The sequence below is a fragment of the Triticum dicoccoides genome, chromosome 3B (assembly GCF_002162155.2).
Source record: "Triticum dicoccoides isolate Atlit2015 ecotype Zavitan chromosome 3B, WEW_v2.0, whole genome shotgun sequence".
NCBI classification, from domain to species: domain Eukaryota; kingdom Viridiplantae; phylum Streptophyta; class Magnoliopsida; order Poales; family Poaceae; genus Triticum; species Triticum dicoccoides.
This window is the reverse complement of record NC_041385.1, coordinates 181,016,377-181,025,869: the sequence shown is the minus strand read 5'-3', so window position 1 is coordinate 181,025,869 and position 9,493 is coordinate 181,016,377. Positions and strand designations below refer to the sequence as shown.

Below are 9,493 nucleotides of genomic sequence, written 5' to 3'. Positions count from 1 at the left end.
TCAAGCTTTTAAATCTAGGCCGATACGACCGATATATTGGTCGATATATCACTTTTGGGACTCTACCGATATGAACATAACATATCATTTTGTAAATATCATTTTCAAACATATCATCCGATATGGACCAAAATATCGACCGATATGGCCGATATCTAGCCGATATGTCCACCGATATAGTACGTAGATGACAACAATTCTTATTAGAAAGCAATGAAATAAGATTATGCATTTACAACTTCATTACATATTATCAAAGTCATGCACAATGTGTCGTACAAATGCATATATATTGTATTATTTTTTATCATATAGTAAGGATTTTGTGAATCTTTCCTTAATAGTTTCTTAATCAACAAGTTAATAAACTAGGAATCTAAAAGTGTTATGTTAGAGCATTGGTAATTTGGTATCCTACATTTTGTTTTACCAAAAATAAATGTTTTGAACAAGAATAATGAAAAAAAACTAGACATGTTTTCTCCGATATATCTACATATCGTCCGATATATCACCCGATATCCGACATCCGATATGTCGAAGCCAAACCGATACGAACCCGATATCCGCTATTTTAAATCTTGGGCAAGATTAGTACCTCATATAACACAAATTTATGCAGGCAGCAAAGCATGGTTTTTTTCATCTTGGACTAAACTTTCACATCACCACTATGGAAGAATGGAGTCCCTCCCTAGAAAAATATAAATGAAATGATATTTCATCATCTAAACTTCCAAAATTTTAATTGCTACCTAATTATGTCTATAACTCTGCAAAATCTGTTTGTCAAATCTGAAAGAAATACTTCAAAGAACTGCAAACATCGTCTCCTAAACCCTGACCACACTCTGTACACCAAAACAGTTACAGCCCATTCCTAGCGAACCTACCAAAACCAAGAAAAGTAAACTCAGACCACTTGTTTGTTTATTTTCATGTAGAAAAAAGAAGAACAAATAAGAGCAGGTCACTATCTTTTGATGCCCACATCAAGGATCTCACTTCCGTTGTTTCCTCCATCCTCTTCCATCTTGGAGCCAAACCAAACTCTTATTTATTCTGCACAACCAATACTTCAACACAGAATAGTACCATCCATGAAGGTTCAAAGGCATGCGAAAGATTAAAATCCTCTTCAATAATCCAAATAGCCTTTAGGAACTAGGATCTGCAGTAACATACGCCCTGCTTCGTCATAGATACTACAATGGATAATATTAGCAACATCTTCCACAATGACCTACTACCATCTCTAGGAGCAAGAGCAAACCAATCTATCAAGCTGAGAAAATTCATTATTTCTCCCTATGATTCCCGTTACAGGTAAAATCACACTCTTTACTTTCTCTCGCATCATATATGTATGTGTACGCAAATACTTAGTATAATCTTCCACTCTTGTGGGCCTGCAGGATCTGGGAAACGTTCTTGCTTGTGCTCGTTGTTTATTCAGCATGGATCTACCCGTTTGAACTAGCATTTCTGAGGCATCTCTCATGGAAGCTTTTCCTAGTTGAGAACATTGTCAACAGCTTCTTCGCAATTGATATTGTTCTCACCTTTTTTCTAGCATATCTCGATCACAAGTCCTATCTTCTAGTGGATAATCCAAAAAGGATTGCAGCTAGGTTGGCACTTCCACCTCAACTATTCTCAACTGTGTCATTTTGAATGGTAAAGCACATGTGTAAAGTTAACAATTTGAACAACACTGACAAGAGCCTGTACACAGATATCTCTCTTCCTGGTTCATTCTTGACGTCTGTTCCACAATTCCATATCAACCGTTTGGGCTACTCTTTAACAAGCATGGAAATGGCCTTGCCTATAGGACACTTAACATGCTTCGATTATGGCGTCTCCGACGCCTCAGTGCTTTATTTGCCAGGTATTTATCTTTTTCTTATTTGAAACTTGAAAAATAAGAACTGAAATTACTAAGGTAAATTGCCCCCTATAGGCTTGAAAAGGATATCCGATGGAACTACTACGGGATAAGGTGCACCAAACTAATCTCTGTAAGTTTGCATCCTCTCCTTACCAAGTATGAACAAATTGATGTATTTATTACTGCCCTGATGAATGAAACATAGTTCTGCATGTTTGACTGAGCATTGCAGGTTACTCTTTTTGCAATACATTGTTCAGGATGTTTCATTTACTTAATAGCTGATACATACCCCGATCCATCAAGAACCTGGATAGGAGCAGCAATACCAAACTACAGATCAGAGAGTTTATGGGTTCGATACGTGACAGCAATTTATTGGTCCATTACAACACTCACAACAACTGGTTATGGCGATTTACATGCGGAGAATCCAAGAGAAATGTCATTTTGCATATGCTTCATGCTATTTAACCTGGGATTGACAGCATACCTCATTGGTAACATGACAAACCTAGTTGTCCAGGGAAGTTGCCGTACCAGGAATTTTGTACGCACTCTTCCAAATACTTTTCAAGCTTTGTTTTGTCATACTGTGATTGTTGATATTCCTGCTTGGCTTTACATAAGGATTGGAATAAGAAACGGATGGAAGTAAGAAACATGTGAACTTGTTTGTCCTGTAATACATATGCACCTTATAGACTGTAGGCCAGGATAGGCGGAAAAATAGATCACACCATGCTTATAGATATGTCACTAGCATGTCCAGCTCTGGACTCCTAATGGCTTAAGGGCATGCATGTTCAGATAAACATGAAAACTCTAGCTACTTAAATGCATGTAGATATACCTGAATATGTACGGCCACATGTGTTGACATGCATAGAAGCAAGAGCTTTATTTCAAGAGTATCATATACTCCCTCCGCCCCAATTAATTGACACTCAAACGAATGTATCTAGCACTAAAATATGACTAGATACATCCGTTTGAGCGTCAATTAATATGAGACGGAGGGTGTTTTATTCCTCCTAACCTTCCCGTCTTCAACTCTGCAGAGAGATACCATCCATGCTGCCTCTCGGTTTGCTGCAAGGAATCAGTTACCTGAACAAATTAGGGATGAAATGCTAGCTCATATCTGCCTGAGGTATAAGACAGAAGGGCTTAAACAAAAGGAAACATTGGATAGTCTCCCCAAGGCAATTCGTTCAAGCATAGCATGCCATTTATTCCTCCCTGTCCTAGAAAAAATCTATCTTTTCGATGGTGTTTCCTTTACTTGCAGGCTTCAATTGGTATGAATACAAAAATAGTTACTTATTCTAGAGCAACTGTAAAATAGTGTACACTGAATATCATCAACAGCTGGAAGGTAATACAGTATCGTCTACATGTAGGTTACCACAATGGAAGCAGAGTACTACCCACCAAGAGAAACTGTCATACTCCAGAATGAAACACCTACAGATGTTTACATATTAGTTTCAGGAGCAGTGGTTAGTCCAACTATAAGTTTGATGATTGTCAAGATTCTGCAATTTCTTAGAACCATGCATACTAGTGTAAGTTTTATTATTTTGTTTGGCAGGAGGAAAGGATGATGATTGATGGGCGAGAAAAGGTAAGAGACCACAAATGATCATACTCCATATTTTAAAGGATAAAAGTTAATGCAGAATCTGATATGTATCATCCAGGTTGAGAAACTACTATCAGGTGGTGACATATTTGGCGAAATAGGAGTTCTATGCAGCATTCCTCAACCATTTACTTTCCGCACGTCCAGAATTTCACAACTATTAAGGCTTAACGCAACAGTGCTCAAAAACATCATTCAGGAAAACAAACACGACAAGGAAATTATAATGAACAATCTTTACCAGGTGAGTTCACAGCTTTTTTATCATTATGGCATCATATTTAGATAATTGAGTTGTTTACATAGAATGAAATTAGTATTCTTGTGCATTTGACAGAAAATGAATACAGATCAAAGGTTCTCTACTGACACGATGGAGGTATGTGAAGGGACGCTCGATCAACACTTTGGAGAGTACAGCGGATGTTCTGCATCCAATCAAGTCAACATAAACAATGAATCAAAAGCAGGAGAAACATTAATACTGCCTTGCAGTGAAGAACGTTGTAAAGAACTCAATGAATCAGACAGACATGGAGCAATTCACAGTACTATCGAACAGGGCTTCTTCAATAGAAACGTTGATTTTCCTCATAAAGGTGAAGATATGGAAAATCGTGTTGCTACAAGTCAGATTATGGACAAATGGAAGGCAGATGAACATGAACATACATTGACAGACAACTGCATGACAGGATATAGAAGGGCTCGAGATAAGCTCAAACACATATGGCAAGGCACAATATTAGGGCAGCCAAAAATCACAGATAAAATGCTTACATGCTCAGTTACTGGAGAACTTCAGGAAATCACTGATACACGCACAGAAGCTGGTTTTGTGGTTTCAGAAAGAAAAAGAGTGACAATTCATATGCATCCACAACAGAACAAAAGCTCATCGGTGCCATATGCAAAAGTCATAAATCTACCAGGATCACTGGATCAACTTTTCGGCATAGCTCGTAAGTATTATATAATTCAGATGCATGATTGACAATTAAAGTCCAATTTAGCAGGGTTTAGCTTTTTATAGCTTGTCAGATATTTGATGGATAGGGGCTTCAGCTTGTCCGTACAGGTGAGGTTGTTTAGGTTTCTCGTAGCCTCGCTAGTGTACTCTGACTTTGATTTTATATGAGAATCAAAAGGAGTTGTATAATGCGAGATCACAACCAGAACATAACTACTATATTACACAGTATTGGTTAGCAAACCACTGTCTTCTGATAACCTATGCTAACATACTTGCATGCTAAATAAACATTTTAAGTTAAGTTGTACAAGCTTAACTTATAACTGTTCAACTAAAGCTTATGTTTGTTAACTAGTCCTACGCCTGATTTTTTGTTTAACTGGCCACAGTACGTCAGGTATTGCCCATATCCCCAAAGCATCAGGTCTAGGCCTTAGCCAGCTCTGATTTTAATATACTAGTCGATGAATCAATGCCACACATGGTTTGTATTGACACCAAATAGCTAAAGCCGGAACCTTCTGGCATCTGTCATTCATAGTTGACATTGTACATGAATATATTCCTGATTGAGTTGCTCCCTGTATCAATTTTGGGAATTTTCAGTCCCTTTGCTGCCCCCTTAAAATTCAACAGTAGGCGTCCTAGCTCAGTGATGCAAGTCTGTTGAAAAGATGAAATCAACCAGTAATTGTAGTACCTTAATAGTGTGAAGGCCCCATTACGACTCGCCTAATGCCTGAAACCAGCATTGCATACAGTCTAAATCATGCAGTGCAATCCTTCTTTTAGTGTGAATGTACTTATCCTGCATTTTTTCTGTAGGTGAGAAGTTTCCGGGTTATTGTCCTGTGAAGCTGTTCAATCAAGATTTTGCTGAAATTGACGATATAACAGTAATTAGAGATGGTGACCAGTTGTTTCTTATGGAAGTTTGATTAAGGATGCTGAAAACTATAAACCATGGAAAGGGGCAAAGAGCAATGCATAGGATATGAAGTAGGACTTGCATTTGAGAAAGTTACCTAGATCTCAACAAACAGGGATTGAGCGACTCGGTGAAATCATGAAGAAAATGGCATCCAGGAATTAGTTGGAGTTACAGTTGTCGAGTAGCTACTAATTTAGCTCTGAATGTAGATATGAAGATGTGATAGAAACAGTTTTGAATCTGTTCTGCAGATGAAATGTTTGGGGAGGGCAGACCTCAGCTGAATTGATCGTTCTAGGCAAGGATATCACTTTCAGGCAACAAATATTAGCAATATTGAACGTTTCACCAAGGATATATAACTGGTCAAAAAAAAATCATGATCGACATAAATTCTAGCTAACCGAGGGTACTCTGACCTTTTAACTATTAACTTGTGTGCTCTGTGACTGCAACTATTTAGATGATATGGTCGATACTTCAACAAAGTAATATACGAGTGAAAACTAGAATTTCATGTTGTGGCAACTGATTACTACTAATTCATTTTTCTCGGAAGAGATATCACATTCACAGCAGCCAGCTAGCTGTCAACTTGCAAAACTGCTACTGCATTTAATTAGTGTATTAGAAAACTAATTTTAGCATGACCAGCAGATGCGGGGAGAGATCATTCAACGACCAAATTTGATGACAATGCACAGTAAGTCACACAGATCGAAATTAGCTACTGTACTTCAACTCACCAAATTCATCAACTGAAGATAAGAAGCCCGAAAACTCAGCTCATCAAACAAATTCCATTTGAGGAAGAAGCGTACGCAACGGGACTTACACAATCCGTTCGCCGCTGCGACTCCAGGACTAAGCCACCACCCAGCAGCACAATGCGATCCAGTGCAATGCGTCGCGGTGTAGGAGGCTAGCGCCCGTAACGCGCGATGGGAACGGGGAACGCCGGGAGCAGGCAGAGGCGCGTCCGCGGCGGCTGGTGGGGTTTCTAGAAGCTTCCGTCGTGGGGACGAACGGCGGGCGAGCAGCGTCGGCGGCGTGCATATCGAACTGCCCAAAGCGCACATGGGATTTGCTTGGCATGGCAACTGAGTATCCGTGCACCGTTGGATAGTAAATCAGCTGTCCAGATCGAGCAGTAGCCCATCGCGATAATTGCTAGCCGCGGCTGGACACGTGCAAGCACATTTGGCTTTTAAAGCTACTAGCAAACGAGTCCGTGCGTTGCAACGGGGAAGAAAACATAACACATACTCTTAAATCAACAACCATCACTCAAGACCACAATAGTTCCATCTTCTTTATTTTTACGACGCATCATATTTGTGTTGCCGCTTATCCTCCTTCTCACCCTCGCCGGCGATGGCCTCGATGTTCACACAAAACAACAAAAAACGTGTGTTGAATATGGTTAACCCTAAGGCGTCTCTCTCTCCCTCTCTCATCCCTCTCCCTCTCTCTCTCTCGCTTTTTCCCACTCTCGCGATGAGAAATCTTTTGTTTTTCTTGCGACATTTTTCAGAGGTATGCACGTGTAGTTATCGATGTTTTCTTTTCCGTATATGGTTATAGTGGGGTGTTTATTTGCAATCAGGATTGCCGTTGGTATGAAAAAAACGGATCTTGCGCTATAAATTATAAGTTTGCTTCCATAAAAATATTTTAAAAATATATAACAGGTAAAATTAACATCATATTTAGATTCCACACATTTTTCTAATAAAATTTCATATATAATATGTTAAAATTGAAGTTACGGTTTAAAAGATACATATAATTTAGAAAATCATTTGGTTTGACTCAAATATATTCCAAAATAATATTTAAAAATAGTTAACAGGTAAAAATAATCTCATATTCATATTCTACATATTTTTCTAATCAAATTTCATATATAACATGTTCAAATCGGAGTTACGGTTTAAAAGATATGGATGATTTTAAAAAGCATTTGTTTGACTTAAATATGATCCGCGGATGAATTACCTAAAACATCAGGGGGGTTCGAAAAATGTAAAAATAACGGTTCGGGTGTGACTTAAATCCGGACGGCGGGTTGATTTCAAGAAAAAATAGGGACTTTTGTGTAAAATACAAAAATAACGATTCGTTTTAACTTAAAACAGGACTGCGGGTTGAATTCTCTGAAATAGAGAGACTTTTCTAAAAAAATGCCATGACGGACGAAAGAAACCCAATTTGCTTTATTATTAGGTAAAGACTAGTAAGTTTGTTGCACGTCTCGACTAATCCTTTTTTTAGGTTAGACTTATCTTTTTTAGAGATATACATTTACTCCCTATCAAATACACCTTGCCTACATGTTTCTCATACTACCATATTCTTATAGTTCTTAAAAAGCATGAATGTCGGATTTGGCAACCTCAGATGGCAAGAATGCATGATGAAAGAAGATCCGCCTCCCTAGCACACTGGTGTGGCAATATTATTTTCAACCAAACAACATGCATGATGGTTGGCTCTTTTACCCTGAAGATGAATTTATCCAGATCATCTTGTAGACCATCCATCACTTTGTTTTACTACAATTCCAGTATGTACAAGTACAACGATTTTTTGTCCAAAAAGACCATCTGCGCAAAAGAGACCATCTTTCAATAAAATTGACAGAAGAGACCATTCCAGCCGTGGCGGCAGGCGCGCCAGCCGACGCGTGGCACCTGCCGCCACATGCCCAGGCGACAGCAAGCGCATAACAGCCAGCTACCGCCCAAGATGGAATAGGGGATTGCATGTGGCCCGGATGCCTAGCGGCGTAGAGGCAGTACTGTTTTGCATGCACGGTGTTTGCATGCTACTATGTTTCGTTTCGTCTGCGTTTCGTTTCGTCTGACAAATAATGCCATCGATTCATATACCTATGATGTTGATTTCTACGCATGCAGTACAATGTTTTTGCAAATAATAATAGTTTATTTACAAATAATAATACGAGCCTCCGTCACGGGCCTCATGGTCGGCCTCCTCGTGCCGGGCGATTCACCCGGCGGACCTTCACCGCCGCAGGCCTCATCGTCGGCCTCCTCGCGCCGGGCAAGTCACTCGGCAGACCTTCACCGCCGCGGGTCTCATCATTGGCCTCTTCGCGTCGGCCTCATCGGCTGGCGGACCTTTGACGCTGCAGGCCTCATCGTCGGCCTCTTCACGTCGGCCTCATCGCCCGGCGGACCTTCGCCACCGCAGGCCTCATCGTCGGCCTCCTCGTGCCGACATCATCGCCCAGCGGACCTGCTCCGTCGCGGGCCTCATCATCGGCCTCAACGTCCGTCTGCCTCCTCGCGTACCTTCGCCACCGCATGCCTCATCATCGACGTCGGCGTGAGGAGGCCGACGATGAGGCCTACGGCGGCGAAGGTCCGCCGGGCGATGAGGCTGACACGAAGAGGCCGACGATGAGGCTTGCGGCGGCGAAGGTACGCTAGGCGATGAGGCCGACACGAAGAGGCCGACAATGAGACCCGCGGCGGTGAAGGTCTGCCAGGTGACTCGCCCGACGCGAAGAGGCCAACGATGAGGCCTGCGACGGTGAAGGTCCGTCGGGTGAATCGCCTGGCGCGAGGAGGCTGGCCATGAGGCCTGTGACGAAGGCTCGTTTTATTATTTGTAAATAAATGATTATTATTTGCAAAAACATTGTACTGCATGCTTAGGAATCAACATCATAGGTATACGAATCTCCGGCATTATTCGTCAGCCGAAACAAAACACAGACAAAATGAAACGCAGACGAAACGAAACACAGACGAAAGGAAACATAGTAGCATGCAAACACAGTGCATGCAAAACAGTACTGCCGCCACGCCGCTAGGCGACCGGGGCCACATGCAATACCCCGTTCCGTCTTGGGCAGTAGCTGGTTGTTATGCGCTTGCTGCCGCCTGGGCATGTGGCGGTAGGTGCTGCCGCTTGCCCGTGTGGCGGCAGGTGCCACACGTCGGGTGGCGCGCCTGCTGTCATGGCTGGGATGGTCTCTTCTGTCAATTTTATCTGAAGGTGGTTGATACGTCTCCAACGTATCTA

The 9,493-nt window shown here is 41.3% G+C and overlaps 1 protein-coding gene across 2 annotated transcripts; it reads left to right on the top strand.

Annotated features, from left to right (window-relative positions):
- The first annotated feature begins 1,036 nt into the window (after positions 1-1,036).
- On the top strand, positions 1,037-5,690 carry LOC119275441 (potassium channel KAT2-like). Of its 2 annotated transcripts, none has more exons than XM_037556286.1 (11): positions 1,037-1,326; positions 1,416-1,631; positions 1,736-1,891; positions 1,964-2,002; positions 2,198-2,441; positions 2,953-3,192; positions 3,295-3,393; positions 3,486-3,518; positions 3,595-3,780; positions 3,874-4,498; positions 5,335-5,690. In XM_037556286.1, the coding sequence occupies exons 1-11, from the start codon at positions 1,211-1,213 to the stop codon at positions 5,445-5,447; spliced, it is 2,067 nt and encodes a 688-aa protein (XP_037412183.1). In that variant the 5' UTR covers positions 1,037-1,210; the 3' UTR covers positions 5,448-5,690. The 2 variants fall into 2 exon arrangements, with proteins under 2 accessions (XP_037412183.1, XP_037412182.1); XM_037556285.1 differs by having other exon boundaries at positions 1,038-1,326; positions 1,964-2,021; positions 2,124-2,441.
- The last annotated feature ends 3,803 nt before the right edge of the window (positions 5,691-9,493 follow it).